The 22,059-nt window shown below is 55.2% G+C and overlaps 2 protein-coding genes across 5 annotated transcripts; one reads left to right on the top strand and one right to left on the bottom strand.

The window, feature by feature from the left end:
- Positions 1-2,471: 2,471 nt before the first annotated feature.
- MPST (mercaptopyruvate sulfurtransferase) lies at positions 2,472-12,630 on the bottom strand. 4 transcript variants are annotated; one of them, XM_009234326.3, is made up of 4 exons: positions 12,374-12,453; positions 8,348-8,523; positions 7,465-8,083; positions 2,472-3,071 (listed from the first exon to the last, which is right to left on the bottom strand). In XM_009234326.3, exons 3-4 carry the CDS (start codon positions 8,057-8,059, stop codon positions 2,773-2,775), a joined length of 894 nt encoding a protein of 297 aa, XP_009232601.3. In that variant the 5' UTR covers positions 8,060-8,083; positions 8,348-8,523; positions 12,374-12,453; the 3' UTR covers positions 2,472-2,772. The 4 variants fall into 4 exon arrangements, with proteins under 4 accessions (XP_009232601.3, XP_024095557.3, XP_002831123.3 ...); XM_054543376.2 differs by lacking the exons at positions 2,472-3,071; positions 8,348-8,523 and adding exons at positions 5,208-5,275; positions 6,089-6,094 and having other exon boundaries at positions 12,374-12,462; XM_024239789.3 differs by lacking the exons at positions 8,348-8,523; positions 12,374-12,453 and adding an exon at positions 12,472-12,630.
- Positions 12,631-12,697: 67 nt separating this feature from the next.
- On the top strand, positions 12,698-21,411 carry TST (thiosulfate sulfurtransferase). The gene is made up of 3 exons (XM_002831081.5): positions 12,698-12,848; positions 13,495-14,110; positions 20,950-21,411. Exons 2-3 carry the CDS (start codon positions 13,516-13,518, stop codon positions 21,246-21,248), a joined length of 894 nt encoding a protein of 297 aa, XP_002831127.3. The 5' UTR covers positions 12,698-12,848; positions 13,495-13,515; the 3' UTR covers positions 21,249-21,411.
- Positions 21,412-22,059: the final 648 nt, after the last annotated feature.

The following is a 22,059-nucleotide window of genomic DNA, read 5'->3' as shown; positions in this document are numbered from 1 at the left end:
GAGAGGGCTGGGACACAATTCTATTTGTCACTCTCTCTCCTCCAATGCCAGAAGCACAGAAGGCACTTAACATGCTGAATAAGTAAAACTCCTTTAAAACTAATGGGAGGAAACACTTGGTGTTTACTCTGCACCAAGCAAAACAGTTTCTATGGATTATCTCATGTAATCCTCATACTGCTCAGGAAGGTACTCTTTTTTTTTTTTCTTTTGAGATACGATCTTGCTCTGTCTCCCAGCCTGGAGTGCAGTGGTGTAATCACAGCTCATTGCAGCCTTGACCTCCTGGGCTCAAGCGATCTTCCCACCTCAGCCTCCCAAGTAGCTGTGACTACAGGCACATGCCACTCTGCCCAGCTCATCTTTTTTCTTATTTTTGCATACAGATGAGGTCTCACTATGTTGTCCAGGCTGGTCTTGAACTCCTGAGTTCAAGTGATCCTCCCACCTATGCCTCCCAAAGTGTTGAGGTTACAGGCGTGAGCCACCGTGCCGGCCAGGAAGGTACTATTGTGCCCATTTTAAAGGTGAAGAAACGGGTCTGGGCTCTGCGGCTCATGCCTGTAATTCCGACACTTAGGGAGGCCGAGGCGGGCGGATCACGAGGTCAGGAGTGAGACCAGCCTGGGCAACATGATGAGACCCTGTCTCTACCAAAGACACAAAAATTAGCCAGGCGTGGTGGTGAGTGCCTGTAATCCCAGCTACTCGGGAGGCTGAGGTAGGAGAATCGCTTGAACCAGGGAGGTAGAGGTTTCAGGGAGCTGAGATCGTGCCATTGCACTCCAGCCTGGGCAACAGAGCAAACTCTATCTTGGGGTGGGGGTAAAAAAAAAAAAGAAACGGAAGCCCGCAGCGGCTGGGCAGCATGTCCAAGGTCAGGCAGCCTTGTGTGGAGTGGCTGGGACTGGAAGCTGGATCAGAACCTCACAAGTTTGCAGACAAACTTGTCTCCTCAAAGGGGCAGACCCATTCTAGGAAGGCAAAATAAAGCTTGTCTGAGACTGGTCAGAAAGGGGGGAGTGTCTAAACTGCTTCACTTCCACTTCTGGGAGAAGGTGCTTATGACGGGGAGTCGGGGAGCCCCTCCATGTTGGGGTTCCCTGTCTACACTGTTCCTGACTGCAGTGGTCAATTGTGTTATTTGCCCCTAGAGCAGTGGTTATTAACTGGGGGTGATTTTTGCCCCCCAGGGGACATCTGGCCACATCTGGAGACTTTCGGTTGTCATAACTGGGCAGTGTTACTGGCATCTAGTGGGCAGAGGCCAGAAACGCGGCCAAGCATCCCCCAACACACAGGACGGCCCCCATGACAAGGAATCATTCAGTGTAAATGTCAGCAGCGCTGAGGCTGAGAACCCCAAGTGCGGAAAACGGGGAGTCTGCAGTGAACTCTTGGAAAGGCTCTCATCTGAGTTCTCTTCTTCAGAAGTACACGATTCCCATGTTGTAAGGGAGGAAACTGAGGCTCTGAGAGGTTGGGAGTTACTTTAGAGCTCTTACTTGGAAAACCAAGATTCTATGCTGTGTCGATTTCTCCCATCCCTGCGGACTTGGGAAATGACTCAGCATCAGGGGGAAGTTGAGGGGATACAGTCAGGTGAAAAGAGGAGTAAACTGAGTCAAGGAATCTGGATTTGGCCCTGGCTCTTCATAAATTCACAGTGTGACCTTGGTAAGTCACTGCCCCTCTCTGGTCTTGTTTCCAAAGGAAGGGTCAATAAGATAACTTCCAGCTTTCCCCAGTACCGCCTGGCGGGACACTGCCCCTGCGCTGCTGAGATGGTGCCTGGGGGTTGGAAAGATGGGGAGGGGTGATCCAGGTCGTGATGGGCAGGGGGGAGTTTGGGGCCTTCTCAGACACCTACGTCCACCTCTGCACAAAGGATAAATCCTGGGCAAGGAGGATGGAGCCCCTATCCTTGGGAAATGGGAGAGATGTTCTCCTTGAGCAGAAAGAATCAAACTCCCTGGGTCCACCCACTCCGGGAATTCCAGAGACCAGCCCCCAAGTGTGAGCTTCCAGAGTTTACAGCCAGGTTCTCCTCCAATTCAGCCCAGCTCAGCACTTCCCTAGAACATCCCAGCTGGGCTGGGACATTCCTCCTTGGCATGGCATAGGCTCCTGTTAAGCTCTGGACCCATCTTCTGGAAAAGAGATGTACTATTTACCTGCTAGAAGGGCAGGTGGTGGGAGAGTAGCTTTGGGTGGGACCACAGACATGTCACAGGAAAATTCACCTTAAATAGCCCAGATGCCAGAAGGGAGAACACGCAGGATTATGGGATGAGGGACAGCTTGCTAGGGGCTAGCCCGGTCACAGAAGTGGGGAGCTCTGGGGCCCCAGCACTGCTTGGAAGGCAGAGACAGGATCTCCAAGACCCTCAGGCTCCCCAGAGTGACCTTTGCTGGGCATGACAGAACCCCTGGCTCCTTAGAAAACCGAGGCAGCCCCAGAGCTACAAAGATTTAGCACTTGGTTATTTTATTTCCTCAAAAATAAAACAGAAAGGAGGTGGGGTCCCAGCTCAGCACCAGGTGGGCAGCTCGGAGTTGTGGCCTCCCTCCTCCAGGGCCCGCCTCCGCCTTTCCTCCCGCCCCTACTGGCAGCCAACAAGTCAATGGAGTTCCTGGCCTTTGAGATGTCACCCCAAATGCCACCTGAGTTGAGCGAAGAAACACTCTCTTGGTGAAAGCAGAGACAGAGCTACCAGGCCAGGCATTACTGGTGGCCGGCATCACCCGAGCTCGCCTGTGTCCTGCCCAGCCTCAGTAAGTCTTCCCCCGGCCCTCTGAGATGACATCCTCTGGCCGGGCGCGCATGTACCACTCCACCCAGGAGCCATCGTAGATGGGCACGTCGGGCTTGCCGCAGAGGTAGGCCCCTAGTGCCACGTGGCAGGCCGTGACGCCAGAGCCACATGTGGCCACCAGTGGCTTAGACAGGTCCACTTTCTTCTCCTGGAACAGATGGCGGATCTCCTCAGGGCTCTTCTCCAGCCCCTCCTGGGTCAGGAAGTCTGTGAAGGGGATGTTCACGGTACCCGGGATGTGGCCAGGTTCAATGCCTACAGCAGGGGAGCAGGGAGGAGGGGACAAATAGAAGGATGCTATGAATGGTACCTCGTATTTGTGGCGCTCGAGATATTGAGAGCATCCCATGCAAGCATGGTGCTAAATCCTTTATATCCACCATCTCATTTAATTCTCACAACCATAAAACTTGAGCACTGTTTAGAGGAGCCCCCATTTTATACACGGTGATGCCGAGGTTAAGTACCACCTAAGGCTAATGCATCTAGCAAATTGCTGACTGAACTTTGAACCTAAGAACTGGGCCCCAAGGTCTCCTGACTATGCACCCTAGGGACAGCAAAGCAATAAACAAGACCCCTGCTTAGCTAGAACATGCAGTACCTGCAGGCAAGGAGTTTTAATCTGGCAGGGCAGACAGGCAACTGAATAATTACAAGCATAATGGGTGTTCCAAAAATGCCCTACTGGGTGGCCTGGGGCATGTAAAAAAAAAAAATAATGCCAGTAATAGCAATAGCTGATATTATTATTACTGAGACAGGGTCTCATTTTGTTGCCCAGGCTGAAGTGCAGTGGCATGATCATGGCTCACTGAAGCCTCAACCTCCTGGGCTCAAGCAATCCTCCTGCCTCAGCTTCCCCCCGAGGGGCTGGGACTACTAGAGGCACATGCCACCATGCACAGCTAATTTTCTTTTTTTTTTTTTTTTTGAGATGGAGTTTTGCTCTTGTCATCCAGGCTGGAGTGCAGTGGCATGATCTTGGCTCACTGCAACCTCCACCTCCTGGGTTCAAGTGATTCTCCTGCCTCAGCCTCCCGAGTAGCTGGGATTACAGGCACCCACCACACCTGGCTAATTTATGTATTTTTAGTAGAGACGGGGTTTCACCATGTTGGCCAGGGTGGTCTCGAACTCCTGACCTCAGGTGATCCATCTGCCTTGGCCTCTCAAAGTGCTGGGATTACAGGCATGAACCGCTGAGCCTGGCCTAATTTGGTTTTTATAGACATGGGGTCTCACTATGTGGCTCAGGATGGTCTTGAGTTCCTGGCCTCAAGCAATCCTTCTGCCTCGGCCTCCCAAAGTGCTGGGAATATAGGAGTAGGCCACCTTGCCTGGCCAATAGCTGATGTTACTGAATGCTTACTTTGTGCCAGGCACTGTTTAGAGATGGTCAGCTATAGTTTCTCCTTTAATCCATCCCAAAATTCTCTGGGAAAGAAATGATTATCTTCTCTTTTGTACAGATGAAGAGAATGAAGTACAAAGACGAGCTTGTGCAAGCTAGCAGAGGACAGGGAGGAGTAAACCCAGGCAAGTGTATGCTTCCCACCATCACGCCACACTGGCTGGGGGCTCAGTGGGTGGAGGAAGTTTCTCTGAGAATGCCCGGAAGGATGAGTAGGATTCAGTCACATAAAGGGGTCTAGGTGGATGGAGGCCTAGAGCATCCCTGGCAGAGGGAATCTGAGAGGCGAGGGAACCATCTGTTGCTTGGAGGGGTTAAAGGTCATTGTCTCAAAGCCCAGACAGTGAGGAGCCAGAGGCCCAAAGGGGAAGCCGAAGGGGATGGGAACGCCTTAGCAGGCCTGGAGTAAGACTTGGGGGCTTTGACCTGACTGCAGGGGGAACTCAGGCTTCTGTGTTTACTTTTTTACTGTTACTTTTTTTTTTTTTATTGAGAAGGGGCTTGCCATCACATCCAGGATGGTCTTGAACTCCTGGGCTCAAGGGATCCTCCCACCTCAGCCTTCCAAAGTGTGAGGATTATAGGTAGGAGTTAACCTGTCCAACCTAGATTTCCATTTTTAAAAGATCATTTTGATTGTAGCAGAAAGAATGGGATGGGAAAGGCCCACACCTCTGCAGACTCCCAGGGTGTTTTTTGTTTTCACTGCCCCACCTCGAGGCAGGGGTTACTAACATTCCCATTTTCATGCAGGACTGGGATTTGCAACAAAATAAACCTTCACAACTAATGCTTGGGCCAGACACGGTGGCTCATGCCTGTAATCCCAGTACTTTGGGAGGCTGAGGGGGGGCAGATTACCTGAGGTTGGGAGTTCGAGACCAGCCTGACCAACATGGAGAAATCCCATCTCTACTAATAATACAAACATTAGCCAGGCATGGTGGCACATGCCTGTAATCCCAGCTACTCCGGAGGCTAAGGCAGGAGAATCACTTGAACCCAGGAGGTGGAGGTTGTGGTGAGCTGAGATCGCACCACTGCACTGCAGCCTGGGCAACAAGAGCGAAACTCCGTCTCAAAACAACAATAACAACAACAAAAACAAACAAAACTCCCCCTCAAAACCTAATGATTCAAATCTGAGCCATTCAGACTCTTGTCTAGCTTCTGCCTTGGTTTCCCTCCACAGTGGAGTGACACTCCCACGGGAGCTGCTGACCCATGTATCGGTATCTAGTATCAGACCCTGGCATAGAGATAGCACTCCCGAGTCTGTGGAGAGGCTGGAATGGGTCATGCATCCCACTTAACAGACACAGAAACCGGGCTTGGTCAGATATCACATAGAGACCAGCCCAGAGCAAGGAAGAAGAACAAACTCTCAACCCAGGGTGGTGACTGTAAAGGGAGGGCCATCCCTACACCTTGAACCCCACCAAGCAAGGCATGTTTCCCCTGCCTGCTGGACTGGTGTGGCACATCACAGGAGCACTTGACCAGGCCTCAGGCTGTGGAGTGGGAATGATGACAACAGTGATATTCATCACTGATCCAGCTGCACTGAGCTTAGTTTGTTTTGACAACAAGCCTGCTAGGCGTGTATCACCTCCCATTCTATAGATGAGCTAGTGCAACTGAAATAAGTGTCAGGCACAAGTGTGCGGCACACTTGTGCATGAAAACCCGGAGCTGAGTGCTTTACACACTTGCTCTCCTTGCCCCTACCATGCCTTTATGCTCTGTGTTACTGCTCCCATTCTACACAGGCAGAAGCTGCGATTCAGAGATTAGACGACCCGTCGTGTGTCACGAAGCCCATGTAAATGTGGCAGGGATCTGAACCCCAGTCTGGCACCACCAGCTAGCTCCCCTGTGTTGCTCATCCCCCTGGGGCTGAGATGGAGAACCCAACAGGATGAAGGTGGTGCTCTCATTAGGCTGAACCACATGAAACTGACACCTGTGTAGGTTCAAAAATGGTTGGATATCAGCGGTTTCCTATGGTTCCGGTAACATCAACATTGCTTTGCGGGATTCCATGCGACAGGGACCTTCTGTATTCACCAAACCTCTCTGGAACGTCGACTCTGTGCCAGGTACTGAGCTAATCTTCAGGACCATTAAGAGCAGGGACAGTCCTTGCCCTCAAGCCATCCAAAACAATGCTGGCCCACGGTGAGCCCAAGCGGCTCCAAACCAATCTGTAGCCATGGGAATGCTCTTCAGGGAGCTCCCTAGGGGCGGTGGTCAGTTTCTTGCACTCTTGAAGGCACAAGAGAAAGGACTGGGGAGTTCCTGGTTGCTCATGGCTGTTAAGTGCGCAGGCTGCCGAGTCTGAATCCCGGCTGGGTTGTTTCTTGAGACCTTGGGCAGGGCTCCATTTCCTCCTCTGTGCGATGACAGTATCTACTTACACCGGATGTTTGAAAGACTCACACCAGTGTGACCACTGACCAGCCTGCTTTGTGGGGACCCCTCCTCGCATTATACAGAGCTTACCCACGGGCTTCTTGCCTGAGGAAATCCAGCCCAGAGGCAGAAGGCTCTGCCCTACCCACTTCTGTTTAATCCCCCTTCTACCCTCAGTTCTCCAAGCTTTGGCCCCTAGGAAACACTTTCCTTTTATGCGCCCCCGACTCTGCCTTCATTCCACCATCCTCAGGGGCATGGGTAGCCCTGATCAGGACCATCCCTCTGGGTTTTTCTCTCATACTGGGGCCTGCCCCCCAACATTCCACAGTGACCCCCCACACCTCTAGTGTTGGAGTGAGAGCCGTTTGGGAACCAGGGCTCCCAATGAGCTAGGGAGAGTCACTGCCCAAAGCACAGGAGGGGAAGGGCCAGTATTATTGCTCTGCTTAACAAACAAAGTCACCGGGGCAAGTGGAAGTCCAATCTCCTTCCCCACCTCATGCAGTGGCCTTTAAAGGCAAGGTCAGGCTGACGGGGGAGGGTCACCTGAGCCCAGGAGGCTGAGGCTGCAGTGAGCCATGATTGTGCCACCGCACTCCAGCCTGGGTGGTACTGCGAGATCCTGTGAAAAGAAGGCAACGGAAGGGAAAAAGGGGAAAGAAGGGAAGGAAAGGGAAGAAAAAAGGAAAAGAAAGAAAAAAGGAAAGGAAATGAAAGCAAGATAAATTACAAAAATAAAAGGAAGGTCAAGTCCAGGGCACTGCTCAGGGCGTAGAGGCAGCGCCCCCGACGACCTCCTGCCCCCTTCCCCCGCGTTACCGTCTCGGGGCTCGGGGTCGGTGCCGCGGAACCTGCCAGAGGCTCGGGAGTCCACCACCTGGAAGCGCCGGGATTCCAGGTTCTCCTTGATGTCCTCGTAGGTCTTGATGAAGGCCGGGTCGAGCTGAGCGCGGAACTCGGCGGGAGCAGTTTGGCTCTTGCCGGAGCTGAGCGGGAGGTTCTGGCGCAGCCAGTGGCAGAGGCCGCCGTCAAGCAGTGACACGGAGCGGTGGCCGAAGGCTCGGAACATCCACCAGACGCGCGGGGCGGAGTAGAGGCCCTGGTCGCTGGCGTCGTAGATCACGACGTGGGTGGCCGCGCCCACGCCCAGGCGGCCTGCGTACTCCGCGAAATGCTGGGCGCTGGGCAGCATGTGGTCGTAGGGCGAGGTGCGGTCGCTGCACTGGTCGATGTCGAAGAAGGCGGCGCCCGGGATGTGGCGCTCCTCGAACTCGCGTCGCGCGTCGCGCCCCAGCTTCGGCAAGTACCAGGAGGCGTCCAGCAGCTGCAGGGGCTGCCCAGCGCGCGGGGCCCGCAGCGCCTCGGCCACCCATTGCGCTGACACCAGCGCGCGGAAGAGCTGTGGCAAAGCCATGGCGGCGACACTCGGGCTGCGGGCCTGGGCGACAGGGAGGATGTCAGGAGGGAAGCAGGGAGAGGCCGGTGTTGGGGCTGGGGCTGGGGCTGGATCATGGGTGAGGGCCGGAGGGGGAGGTGGGGCCCGTGCAGGGCAGAGTCCAGGGAACGCAGAAACCAGCGGTGGTGAACCTGGGCACAAAGGTGGGTGGCCAGGGGCCTCCCTCTGCCAGGCCTCATATAAACACAAGCTCCAAGTGACCCAATGACCATGACCTCCTGGAGAGCCCCAGGCCGCGCCCCTCACCTCCACTTGCTGGGCAGGAAGGTGGCTGGAGGTATCCTAGGGCAAGGCCCTGCTGGCTTCAAGGCACAAACAGGGACAAAGTCTTCACCCCTCCCTAAGATGCAGCTCGGCTTTATTTGCAACCAAGTCCCAGATGGAAGTCATTCATTCACTTATCAAGCATTTATATTGGCGACCTAATAGGAACAGTAGCTGGAATTTACTGAGTCCTTGCTGGGTACCACTGAATCCTAACAATATCCTAGAACAATGCCTGACACAGTAGACTCTCCAGTATGTGTTGAATGAGTGATCTTAAGAGGCTTGGTATATTATTGTCACCGTTTCAAGGAGGACACTCAGGCTCACAGAAGTGCACTAACCTGGCCTGGTGTGGTGGCTCAAGCCTGTAATCCCAGCACTTTGGAAGGCCGAGGCGGGTGGATCACCTGAGGTCAGGAGTTTGAGACCAGCCTGGCCAACATGGTGAAACCCTGTCTCTACTAAAAATACAAAAAATTAGCCGGGCTTAGTGGCGGGCACCTGTAATCCCAGCTACTCGGGAGGCTGAGGCAGGAGAACTGCTTGAACCCAGGAGGCGGAGGTTGCAGTGACCCGAGATCGTGCCATTGCAATCCAGCCTGGGGGACAAGAGCGAAACTCTGTCTCAAAAACAAAAAACAAACAAGAAAAAGTGCACTAACCTGACCCGGTGGTGCCAGGCTTCTCACTAGGCAGTCGGTCTGGCACCAGAATCCGGACTTCTCAGCCACACACTCTGTGCAGGCTCTGGGAGTCTGGCGAGGCCAGGTTTTGCCTGTCCAGCCTGGGCTCTCTCTGGCCCTTCTAGCAGCAGCAACAGTGACTTCGCACCTCCCTCCCTCTCCTCTCCATCTTTCCTGCATATCAGAGATAGTGCACCAGCTTGCCAGGCCAGCCCACAGCCTTCCTGGGTGTAGACTCCCCAAACACTTTATGCCCTTTGTGCTGGGAAGCCACCGTTGTGAAGGTGAGAGGGCCCCTTCTGCCAGGCAGAGGCTGAGCCCCCACCAGGGCCCATGGCTGGCTGCGTGGAGTATGGGCTGCAGGTCAGCTCTCACTTATCCCGTGTGAGGCCCAACCTTGACACCCATTGCATGCAATCCTGCCAGCGAAATGAAGGGGGCAGGTAGAGAACAACATCTGTGGACCGAGTGCCTCTGCGGGCCAGGTCACATGCTCAGCACCGCAGCCTTGGGCAGGTATTAGGATGCCTGCTTTATGAATGAGGCCACTGGCAATTAGAAGAGTAAGTGCCTTGCCCGTGGTCACAGGAGGCAGCCTCAGGATTTGCAGCCAGAATTTGACCCCTCAGGCTGGACTTCCCCTGCCCCAGGTGCCATGATGACCAGGGCCTAATGAGTTCTAGGGTGACATCCTGTACCCACCACCACAGTCTCGCCGCAGCTGGCTTTTAGGGACCTACTTCACCCACGCGGTCAGGCCTTGTGCCGGACACCGAGGCACTCTTGCCTTTGCCAAGCCCTGGGGGGAAAAGTCAGGCTGCAGGCAAGAGACAGTCAAATTGAGGACAGTTTAGAATTCAGTGTTGAGCACAGAGGGCCCCTATTTTTGCCTGGGGTGGCAGCAGAAGAGGTGGGAAGGCTTCCTGGAGTAGGAGGAAGTCCAGACTAATCTGACTTTTCCAGGGGCCCAGGAAGCCTCAGCACGGTCTTTAGGGTAGGGAGGCTGCCAAGGGGTGTTTGGCTAAGGGGCGATCCCCATTATCTGCGTTACAGCACAGCTAGGGGGCGCTGTGCTGGCAGATGCTGCAGGTTCCTTCCTGAGGAACCCTATTGTGGGAACCACAGCAGCCCCTGTGCACCCCCCAACACTGTCCCCCATTCTTGAGGATCCTTGTTTCCCTCACCCAATCATCCATTTACCGTAGAAAGAGCCCTGGTTTGGGAGCCAGAGAGCTCCCAAAATCAATGTAAACCCCACTCCATTGCTTAACTGGTTGTGTGATGGTGGGTGTGTAGGGTCTCTGGGTGGTTTCTGTTCCTTATAATGGAGCTTCCCACCCCCACCTCTTAGAGCCAAGGTTAAACAATAAATGTTGAGGGGCAACCACCACATCTGGCTGGTTTTAATAATCATTAAAAACGGTTTAGGTCGGGCGCAGTGGCTCACATCTGTAATCCCAGCACTTTGGGAGGCCAAGGCAGGCAGATAATGAGGTCAGGAGTTCGAGACCAGCCTGACCAACATGGTGAAACCTCATCTCTACTAAAAATACAAAAATTGGCTGGGCGTGGTGGCATGAGCCTGTAGTCCCAGCTACCCGGGAGGCTGAGGCAGGAGAATCACTTGAACCTGGGAGGCAGAGGTTGCAGTGAGCCGAGATCATGCCACTGCACTCCAGCCTGGGCAACAGAGTGAGACTCCATCTCAAAATAATAATAATAATAATATTGCATTATTTATTTCATTACTCTCATTGGTGGCCCTGGAACTGACAGCAGCAAATCTAAAATCTTAGAATTTCAGGGCTTGGTGGGACTTCAGAGATCTGAGGTCACCCTGCCCCAGTCTGCCTGCTTGATTGGCACTTCTCACAAAGGTCTGTGGGCCATAAAGGAGGGTGTGACGGCAGGCTGTGGGTGTCAGGGAGAGGTAGAAACCAGGTGCCTGTGTGATTCAGGAGCTGGGATCACTGTAGGTAGGGGTGCCCTGGGAGTGGAGGACCCCAGGACATAACCGCCTCAGGCTCATGTCAGAAGGGTACACAGCTGCACTGAGGCAAGCGTGAGCCACAGGCTGGATCCAGGGTACCCCCTGAGGAGCAGAGCTTGGGCGCTCCTCTAGGACCTCCCCAGCCTGGTCCCTCCTGCCCACCCCCTCCCCCAACCACCAGACACTAGGCTTTGAGGATTGCTGTGAGCATTTTAGAACAAAACCTTTTTTTTAAAAGGGGGATGAGGCCAGGGATGGTGGCTCATGCCTGTAATCTCAGCACTTTGGAAGGCTGAGATGGGCAGATCACTTGAGCCCAGGAGTTCAAGACCAGCCTGGACAGCATGGCGAAACCCCATCTCTACCAAAAATTTAAAAATTAGCCGGGAATGGTGGCACATGCCTGTGGTCCCACCTACTCGGGAGGCTAAGGTGGGAGGATGGCTTGAGCCTGGGAGGCGGAGGTTGCGGTGAGCTGAGATGGCGCCACTGCACTCCAGTCTGGGCCACAGAACCACAGCCTGTCTCAAAAAACAAAACAAAACCAAAGCTCGGGGTTGGGGAACAGGGAAAGCTTCCAGGCTAGCCTCTGCAAAAGCTAGGGAGGGGCAATGGCATCCCCCAGTTTGCAAGAGCCCATGGTGAGCTTTTCAGGAATTTTGCCAACTGGTTGTTAAACACAGCTATTATTAAAAATTGAATTACATCAACTTATGATTAAACGGGCTAAGTTAAAAACAGGCAATTTTTAAAAAAGCGTGAGGCTTCAGGGAAGAGCCAGGTAAACAAAGGCAGCTGTTACCACGTGGGCTTCAGACCAGGGATCAGGCCCGGCCTCAACTCTGGGTGTGTCCTCCAGCAACTCGCTCTGCCGCTCTCTCCTGTCTTAGTAAGTTTCTGGCCTACTCCTCAGGGTTATTGTGGGAACTAAGTTACACCACGGGAGTACCCAGCAAAGTGCCACACCAAGCAGGCCTTGACAATGTTAGTTCCTTTCACTCACTAACAAGTTATTGGCTAGTGTCTCTTCCTGGGGCCTCTGGGTCAGCGGGGTCTCGTCTCCCTGTCCTCCTCTCTCTCTCCCGCCTTCTTTGGTGGCACCAGGTCACCCACTTCCACCCAAGGCTCCCCACCCGCCACTCGCCACGACCCCACCCGGCAGGCCGCCCCAAGCGGACAGTCACCCTTAGTGCCAACGTAGCGGCGCGCCTTCTCTCCTAGACTAAGCCCCCTCTTCCGCCCAGGTCCCGCGCGGGAGCCCCGCGCCGCGCACCCCCAAAGAGCCACTCCCTCCCCCTCCAGAAAGGCAAGCCGCCACGCCGCGGCAGTTACCCGGGTCTCGGACTCCCGGCTTCGTGGCTCCGCCATGGCCCCCGCGGCGCGGCGCCCCCTCCCCGCGCCCGCAGCTGTCCCCTCCTCCCGCCACCAACCTGCAGCGGGCCAAAGGGAGGAGACTCCGGCACAGCCCACTGCCGCGGCCACTCGGAGCCGCTGCTGCCCGCGCCTTCCACCAGCCGGGCAGTGGGGGTACGCCCGCTCCGCCCAGCCCGGGCCCGCGCGGCCCCCGCGCCACCCGGCGTCCCCCCTCAGACCCCCGCGGGTCCCTGATGCCCCGCGCGCGAGGTTGGCGGGTGCCGGGCGCGAAGCGGCGGCGCGGGGGAGGCGCGGGATGGCGGCGGGCGGCGCAGGGTTCCCCCTCTGGCGGTGGCGCGATGGTGCGCGCCGCCTGGGGAGCTGAGGCCGGGGGTTTGAACTGGCCAACTTCTCCAGCGGGCCGGGGCGAGCGCCAGCGCGGCGTCCGGGGCGAGTGAGTGCGGGGCGGGGGCGGCGGCCGGGCGCCTGGGCCGCCGGCCGGGCCACCTGCTGTCCGGGGAAGGATAGCGTTGCGAGAGTGGGACGGGGTGCCCCGGGAACCCCTGAACCACCTAGGGCAGAGGGCAGCGAGCTGCGGGCCGGACTCGGGCACTCTGGAGACGGGCGAGCTCGGGCTGCCTGGGGAGGCCACAGGCGATAGCGTGTGCGCGGCCCGCGGAGCTTCCTCGCCGTACGCCCACCCCCTCTGCCTTGGAAGGAAAGGGGATTCTAAGCCCAAGATGCCATCGCCCCCCATCCCGGGCATGCTTTCATTGCTCTTTCCCGGCGGGATCGAGTACTGTAACTTCTAGGAGCCAGATCCCCGCCCCAGGAAGCGCCCCTATCTGGAGTCCTTGGAAACTCTTGCCCCACCCGCTTCTGCGCTGGGCCCCCGGGCCGGCTGGGAGGGGCGGGGCCGGCTTTCCAGAGGGAATCTGCAAACTTATCCCGCTGCACGCCCCAGCACCGCTGGCTTGCTGTAAACAAGGAACCCGGGGGAGTGCGGAGGGAGAAAGAGCTTCTCCCAGGCCTCACCCTACTGAACACACCGACTTCCTTCCTCACGCCTGTCTCTCTTTCCTGGTTCCCACCCGTGCCAGGTGACACGCAGAGCTGAAGCCATGGTTCATCAGGTGCTCTACCGGGCGCTGGTCTCCACCAAGTGGCTGGCGGAGTCCATCAGGACTGGCAAGCTGGGGCCGGGCCTGCGGGTGCTGGACGCGTCCTGGTACTCACCAGGCACCCGAGAGGCCCGCAAGGAGTACCTCGAGCGCCACGTACCCGGCGCCTCTTTCTTTGACATAGAAGAGTGCCGGGACACGGCGTCGCCCTACGAGATGATGCTGCCCAGCGAGGCTGGCTTCGCCGAGTATGTGGGCCGCCTGGGCATCAGCAACCACACGCACGTGGTGGTGTATGATGGTGACCACCTGGGCAGCTTCTATGCTCCCCGGGTCTGGTGGATGTTCCGTGTGTTTGGCCACCGCACCGTATCAGTGCTCAATGGTGGCTTCCGGAACTGGCTGAAGGAGGGCCACCCGGTGACATCCGAGCCCTCACGCCCAGAACCGGCCGTCTTCAAAGCCACACTGGACCGCTCCCTGCTCAAGACCTACGAGCAGGTGCTGGAGAACCTTGAATCTAAGAGGTTCCAGCTGGTGGATTCACGGTCTCAAGGGCGGTTCCTGGGCACCGAGCCGGAGCCGGATGCAGTAGGTAGGTGTCCCAGTGCTGGGTGGTCCCTGGGGAGTATTGCCCCATGGAAGGATAGAGAGTAAGGATGACTGGGACCCTCTCCAGGGTCCGTCCCATGCCTTCAATCCTCCCAGGTAGGCCTCAGTCTTTCCATCGATAAAACCAGAAGGTGGAGACAAACCTAAAGGCTTTTTCAGCTTGGATCCACAAGGACCCGAGAATGTGTCCTCATAGCCATGTGCTAAGAAGCCACCTAGCCTCTGTGTGGAGTGACATCAGCCGAAGTCACTGGTGACATGTCCACCGCCTCCACTCCCAGGCACCAGCTGCCCCACATGTACTAGGATATACCTGAGGGTGTCATGCCCCTGAGCCAGCGTTTGCATTGCTGTACAGAAACCTCCCATGGACACACCCAGCTTCTCCAGGCCTCTCTCGTCCCGCAGAAACCTTTATAGACATCAACAGTGTCCCTCCCCCCAGGATCCCCCTCTCCCCAAATCTAGCTCTCCTGGGGCCCCTGACTGCTGTTTGCAAAGGCCGTCTGTTCCATAACCTTTCCAGGCAGCTGCAGCCTGTCGCAGAGCTGTAACAGCAGCTGCCATTTCATGCCAGACACTTGGCACTGCATTATCTCAGCGAACAAGGCTCAATGCCCCTGTTTTGGCAGCAGGGGGTAGGGGGACTGAGATGCCAGGACATTAAGTGGTGGAAGCCAGGATTCGAATCCAATGCTGCCTTGTTTCAAACCAGGCACCTGTATAAACCAGCACGCACCCCATGCTGCCCTACCCCTACTTCCCAGGGCCAGGAGGGAGTCCCCTCTGCTGGTTGCCCCAGGAAGGCGACTCAGAAGTTCCCCTCCTGTGGTAGGGAAGCCCAGGTGGATTGGATACTGCTTGAGGGCTGGGGGGAGCCTCAGAAGAGGAAATGCTGAGTTCTAGAACCTCCTAACCAGAGAGAACCTCGGAGGTCTTCCCTTTTCTAGAGGCAGGACTGGAGTCTCGCTGCCATCACTCCTGCTGAGTGCCCTCCAGTCCCTGCCTGGCCATCTCCAGGAGCAGGGCCCTCTCTTGTCTCTGGGCACCTCCTTGGTGGCTCTTTCCTCAGTCAGAGCTCCTTCTCTACAGAATCTAACTCGTGTGCAACATTTTGCCTGACTTGTTGAAAAACATCTCTTCCTGTCTGTACCTCCCACAGAGAGAATGCTGGGAAAACTGTTTTGCACACTCTTAGAGCTGGAGGGCCTGAACGGTGACCTCATCTGACAGAGGGGAGACTGAGGTGCACAGAGGCAGGGGCCAAGACCGCATAGCTAGTTAGTGACAGAGCCAGGACAGCAGGGTCTCTGCCCTTTCCAGCGCAGCTTTTTCTAGGCCCCATATTTTTCTTGCCTGCTTGCTCTCTGAAGGTCTGGAGTTGAAGATTCAAGTTCATTTGGCACCTCCCAGAGAATCCTGGCTGGGAACGCCTGCAGCCCTCTCCTGGCCTTGGTTCAAGATGCCTCTTCTCCTTGGGATTTAAGCTGTCATGGGGGAGGATCAGTGGAATTGGTTCTCTTGCTGCTTCCCAGCCTGCCCTGAAGCAACCTAAGAAATAAGTGGAAGGGACAGCTTGCAGGTGCCAGTTCCAATGTCCTCACCCATTTTACAGATGAGGCTCAGAGGAGGAGAATGGCCTGCAGTGGGTAATGCCTCCTGAAGGCCCGGGATGCTGAAGTTCCTCCTCTGTAATCCTGTTCACACCTCCTTCAGTTTCCCTCAGGAGCACCAGGGAACATGGATTCTCATTTCAGTTCAGCCACTCCTCCTTGGGGTGACCTCAGTCCAGTTGCTTGGCCTCTCTGGGTTTCCTTATCATAAAATGAGAAGAGTCATGCCAGCCCTACCCACAGGAGTATGCATTTGTTTAAATGTAGCAGTGGCGGCCGGGCGTGGTGGCTCACGCCTGTAATCCCAGCACCTTGGGAGACCGAGGGGGGGGCGGATCACGAGGTCGGGAGTTCGAGACCAGCCTGACCAACATGGTGAAACCCCGTCTCTACTAAAAATAATTTTAAAAAATTAGCCAGGCGTGGTGGTGCACGCCTGTAATCCTAGCTACTTGGGAGGCTGAGGCAGGAGAATCGCTTGAACCCAGGAGGTGGAGGTTGCGGTGAGCCAAGATCGCACCACTGCACTCCAGCCTGGGCAACAGAGCAAGACTCCGTCTCAAAAAAAAAAAAAAAAAAAAAAAAAGTAGCAGTGGCTGGAAAGGGATTTGGAGAAGGGTAAGGAACGATACAAATCCTGGAGGGTGTGGCACTTCCCGCCCCAACCCCCTCCTCCAAAAGGCTTTGCTGGCCTCCCATACAAGATATTTTGGGGACACAAAGGCACATGAGGCTCTGCCAAGTTTATGGTTCCCAGCTTGGTGTGGGATCAGGGAGGCACCCGTAGGTTCAGCGGTCCAGATGACAGGGGCATGGGGGTGGCAGGCCTGGGGGTCAGGCATTGGCCCTGGTCATCTCTGGAAGGAATGACCCCAAATGGAGTGGGATGCAGAGCTTAGATATCTGGTGGCCACTTCCTTCTCAGGAAGTGAGAAGGCAAGCGCCTTCCTCTTTGGATGTAGTTTTGTGCCTCCACAAGCCCTTAGTCCTGGAGTCAGCCAGACCTGAGGTTCCATCCAGGTGTGATGCTGATGCGTAGCCTCAGGCTAGTGCATTCACCGCTGACTGTTCTTCATGAAAGGAGCGCTGCTCACCTGAGAAGCGGGCTGGAGGAAGTGAGAGAGGCAGAGTAGGAGTTTATCCAGCCCAGTTTCTTTATCGACTTAATTTTCTTTGCCTCCCTTCTTGGAGGGAGTGAGGGTGAAGAAGGGAGGAGGGTATCAACCCCCTAATGAGCACTTTTATTTACAGAACCCTTTTTATAATAGTCTCTTCTGGACACCTACAGCAGCTCTGCAAGGGGAGGCGGGCAGGGTTAGGTAGGCTGGGTCCCACTTTGTGGGTGGGGACAAGGAAAGGGCTTCTCTGTTAAGGCAAAGTGGCTGGGACTTGACCCCAGGTCGGCAGGCTTCAAGTTGGGGCTGTTTCCCAAGGCTACTGCTGTGGGTGGGGTGAGCTGTAAGCAAACCCAGAGGCTGAGGGAAAGGTCATGGCTCCATGGTGTGGCTCCCGGGCTGCTGTATGGGACTGAAAATCCACTCTACCTATCTCTCCCTCCCAGGGCTGGGAGCTTGGCTGAGGGAGGAGGGAAGGTGTGGGGCTGCCTCTTCCTGGCCAGGGTTAAGGGGTTGCCTTCTGGGGCTGCCTGCTCTGGATTCCTTAGTGAAAGGAGAAAGGGCCAGACAGCTTTTCTTGGCCTTAAAAATCCACACCTACCAGTGGCCTGAGGGATGTTAACTCAAGTAGTTGAGCACGAGAGGTCATCTCATCCAATCCCCAGCCTCGGTCTCCTTTTCCAGGGAGGCTCAGGGTGGTCAAAGAACACAGGCATTGGGGGCAGACGAATCAGACTTCACTTACCTTTGCTGTGTGTCCTGAGGCAAGTGACTTCACCTCTCTGAGCCTGGGTTCCCCAGCAATGCTGAGAGAATAATCTCCCCTGCTTTGTGAGGATTGAGGAGGATAAAGTTCTTGAGAGCACCTGCTGTCAAGTGCCTGGTGCTGCAGGTTATGGGAATGGGGGCATGCCTGCTGGGGGCAGGGAGAGCCAGAACCCTTCAGCTAGACTTGGGAAGAGAAACATGGGAGCCTCTGCTTTATGGCCCAATGTGCCTTTCCACCAACTGGCTATTCTTTTTTTTTTTTTTTTTTTTGTGACGGAGTCTCACTCTGTCACCCAGGCTGGAGTGTAGTGGTGCGATCTTGGCTCACTTTAAGCTCCGCCTTCCGGGTTCACGCCATTCTCCTGCCTCAGCCTCCCGAGTAGCTGGGACTACAGGCCCACCACCACACCTGGCTAAATTTTTTTTTTTTTTTGCATTTTTAGTAGAGACGGGGTTTCACCGTGTTAGCCAGGATGGTCTCGATCTCCTGACTTCGTGATCCGCCTACCTCGGCCTCCCAAAGTACTGGGATTACAGGCGTGAGCCACTGCGTCCAGCCAAACTGGCTGTTCTTGAAAGTTCTCTGGCCCAGGTTCATCTCAGCCCTTCCCACAGTTCATTTAAATGCCCCAGACAGGCCCTGAGCTCCCCTCGCTTCACCCCGTCCAGCTGGCCCAGTGCGGGAGGCCCGCTCTACAGAAACTCCCTGACTTCATCTTTACTCAGAAGGGGTGCCCTTTATGTAATCAGAAGAACACAGTAGGGCTGTGTCATCAGGGATGGGGACAACAAAACAAAACAGGATTCAACCCGTTGTGCTTTCAAATGCACTTCAATCCAGCCCACTATGGAAACATTTTAAAGCTGGGTTTCTTGGGAAAGAATGCCCTCGATGCCAGCTGATCCACTGTTCCTCGTTGGTAGGGTGGGCACACATCTTAGATTCAAGTTTCCAGGCAAAGCAGGTGAAACACAACAGGAAGAAATTGCTGTAATTTTATACGTTATATGCAATCAAACTTTCTTTTTTAATTCATTATTATTATATTTTTGAGATAGAGTCTTGCTCTATCACCCAGGCTGGAGTGGCATGATCACAGCTCACTGCAGCCTCCTGGGCTCAAGTGATCCTCCTACCTCAGCCTCTCAAGTAGCTGGGACTACAGGTGCATGCCACCACGCCTGGCTCATTTTTTTTTTTTCTATAGATATGGGGCCTTGCTATGTTACCCAACTCCTGGGCTCAAGCAATCCTTCCATCTGGGCCTCCCAAAGTGCTGGGATTACAGATATGAGCCACCATGCCTGGCCTTTCTACTTGATTTTCAGGCTATTCAAATGAAGCAGTGGGAGTGGCGAAGGAAGAAAGAAATTTGTAACTGGTGACAGTTGATTGTAAACACCACTGCCAATCAAACTCGACTTGTACTAATAGATTTTGGAATCCTCTTTGGCCCCAGGGTGAAAGGATCGGGACATAGCTGGTGTGATGATGTACCGAATCGTGTGCCTGCCAGGGTCACTGGGTGCTTTTAGCTGCAGTAGTTAGACTTCCCCACACACCTGTCCGGTGGGTGAGGTTTACTTTTTTTTTTTTTTTTTTTTTGAGACGGAGTCTCACTCTTGCTGCCTAGGCTGCAGTGCAATGGGGTGATCTCGGCTCACTACAACCTCCGCCTCACAGGTTCAAGCGTTTCTCCTCCCTCAGCCTCCCGAGTAGCTGGGATTACAGGTGCATGCCACCATACCTGGCTAATTTTTTATATCTTTAGTAGAGACGGGGTTTCACCATGTTGACCAGGCTGGTCTTGAACTGACCTCGTGATCCACCCACCTTGGCCTCCCAAAGTGCTGGGACTACAGGCGTGAGCCACCGCATCCGACCTAGGTGGGGTTTTGTCCCCGTTCTGCAGGAGGGAGACTGAGGCTCGGAGGTTCAGGGCCTGCTTGGCTGTACCCAACCCCAGTATGTGCCTTGGCCACACTAGTCAGATCCTTCCCCTCCCACTCCTGCCACCCTGTTCCTGCCCTGTCCCATAATCCAGGTTGAATGGGGGTGGGGATTTGGGGAGCAAGGAGGGCTCAAAGAGATGGAGATATGTGTGTGTCAGGCCAAAGTGCAGGTTGGGCACTGGGAGTGGGGCCAACCATAGAGCCCCCACCCCTGCCAGGGTGTGGGCTGCTCGAGGAAGACAGGAGTGGCCTGGGGCATGTGTGAGATTGGCCTGTGGCCTCACCCTGTGGGTGGCACCAGCTCTGGCCATGGCCTTCCCCTTTGCCCCAATTCCTGGCTCTTCTGAAGTCAGATTTGGCCGAGGGCCCTCACTGGGTACTGAGACAGTTCCAGAAAGGACCCTAGAGCCAGCCTAGTCCCTCCACTCTGCTTCCATCCAAGTTCTTAGAGGGGACCAAAAAGGCCCACACTGTCCCTATTCTCCCCCTACACCCTCCGTAGGTGGTGAAGTGGCTGGGGGCGCAGCATGGCAGGGTGGGTGGGCCAGGCTCCAAAGCCAGCGCTTTCCTTGTGCTACCCGCTCCGTACAGCAGCCAATACCCAGTGGATACTCTCATTTCCATTTTTCCTATGGAGAAACTGAGGCTCAGAGAGCTGACATAACTTGCTCCAGTGGGATTTGACCTTACGTCTGACACCAGGTCACTTGCTCTTTCTGCAACTGTGTGCTTAACAGAAAACCAGAGGCCCCGATGTAATCCTGGGTCTGCCTTCGTCTTTCTGTGTGGCCTTAGGTGAGCCGTGTTGTTTTGCCAAGCCTCAGCGGATTCATCTGTAAAATGGGGTGACATATCTGATTAGTTATGTGGTTATCTGTTTAGCATCTGTCTTTCTTGTTAGACTGGAATCTCCCAGAGGGCCTTGCTATGTCTCTACCTTTCACCCGCTGTGTTCTCAGCACATAGCATTTGCAATAAGTTGTCCCATTTGCTCTTCTCAACATGGCTGTGAGATACGTATGTACCACTGAGCCCATTTTACAGATGAGAAAACTGAGGTTCAGAGAAGTGAAATGATTTGCCCAAGGTAAAGATTAGTGGAGCTGAGACTCATGCCGCTGTCCTCTCAAGCAGGTGTGCTTTTGGGCATCTCTACTTCAAGACAGGTGTTAGGGGAGGAGTTGCAGGCATCTTAAGTCATGAGAAATGATAGTAGGTGGGGCTGGGAATAAATTGAGCTCCAAGCAGAGCAAAGAAGTTATTTTTATTTGCAAAGCTATCTATCCTTCCAGCTACAGCTGATGGAATCCTCCAGGCTCCATTAGTCCCCACCCCTCATACATCCCCTAACCTGTGTCCTCTGCCCTGCCCAGGACTGGACTCGGGCCATATCCGTGGCGCCGTCAACATGCCTTTCATGGACTTCCTGACTGAGGATGGCTTCGAGAAGGGCCCCGAAGAGCTCCGTGCTCTGTTCCAGACCAAGAAGGTGGATCTCTCGCAGCCTCTCATTGCCACGTGCCGCAAGGGAGTCACCGCCTGCCATGTGGCCTTGGCTGCCTACCTCTGCGGCAAGCCTGATGTGGCCGTGTATGATGGCTCCTGGTCCGAGTGGTTTCGCCGGGCCCCCCCAGAGAGCCGTGTGTCCCAGGGAAAGTCTGAGAAGGCCTGAGCCGTGACCTCTCCTGCTTACTGTAACTGCGGCCGGTTTAGTGACCCCATGACTTGCAGCCGGTTCTTACCTCTTAGGTGAAGGAGATTGACATGTTTTTAGAATTGCTGTGCAAGGCTCACCCTCTCTCTGTCAACACTGGAATAAACTTTGCCTTTTCTGAGTGGTGTGTTTGCCTGCCTCTCTCTGGGTTCCATCCTTGCCCCCAAACTTCCACGTCTTTCAAACTCTGGAGACTCCACCAAGGCCAGAGACCACCATAGCCCCTCTGGCTGGGGAAGCCATACCGAGGACACCGCTTTCACCCAGTTTTGGCAGAAACAGCCTCCTGCTGTCCCATGCCAGGTGGACTCTGTCCCAGAGCACGCTGGGTCCTACCAGGAAGGCAGGTGGGAAGGGAACCAGAAAGCCAGAGAGCTGAAGTCCCGGCTGCTGTAGCCCCAGCCTCCTGGGTAGGGGTGGGGGGACGGCTGGCTTTCCCAGTATGTCCATAGAGGTGTCACACAGCCCCAGGGCCTCTCAGAAGAGGCCATGCTCAGGAGCAGGTGAAAGGAAGGTGGCCTCTGTCTCGAGCACCTTTCCTGGCTCAGAGTAAGACCCCCTGGGGAGCAGTGGCGGGAGGGGCTGGAGAAAGAGCTTTGGCCCTGGGAGAAGGTCCAGGTTCTGGCAGGTGAATCAGGAAGCCACGGCAGAAGAAAGCAACCTGGTAGCTTGGCCCCATGTGGCTGCATTTCGAGTTTCCCGGAAACAGCCTCTCTTAGACCTCCTTTGGGGTTGCAAGAAGAATTCCGGGCCCTACCTACTGGGGACT

The sequence above is a fragment of the Pongo abelii genome, chromosome 23, assembly GCF_028885655.2.
Source record: "Pongo abelii isolate AG06213 chromosome 23, NHGRI_mPonAbe1-v2.0_pri, whole genome shotgun sequence".
NCBI classification, from domain to species: Eukaryota; Metazoa; Chordata; class Mammalia; order Primates; family Hominidae; genus Pongo; species Pongo abelii.
The sequence above is the reverse complement of the archived record's forward strand: the minus strand, read 5'-3'. Positions and strand labels throughout refer to the sequence as shown.

Excerpts from the sequence above, each read along its gene's own strand:
- TST (XM_002831081.5), top strand. The coding sequence starts at position 13,516 with ATGGTTCATCAGGTGCTCTACCGGGCGCTGGTCTCCACCAAGTGGCTG. Across the intron at positions 14,111-20,949 it reads GCCGGAGCCGGATGCAGTAG|GACTGGACTCGGGCCATATC; the intron begins GTAGGTGTCCCA and ends TGCCCTGCCCAG.
- MPST (XM_002831077.4), bottom strand. The coding sequence starts at position 12,409 with ATGGCGGAGCCACGAAGCCGGGAGTCCGAGACCCGG. Across the intron at positions 8,084-12,373 it reads GCCGGGAGTCCGAGACCCGG|GCCCGCAGCCCGAGTGTCGC; the intron begins GTAACTGCCGCG and ends CCTGTCGCCCAG. Across the intron at positions 3,072-7,464 it reads CGACCCCGAGCCCCGAGACG|GCATTGAACCTGGCCACATC; the intron begins GTAACGCGGGGG and ends CCCCTGCTGTAG.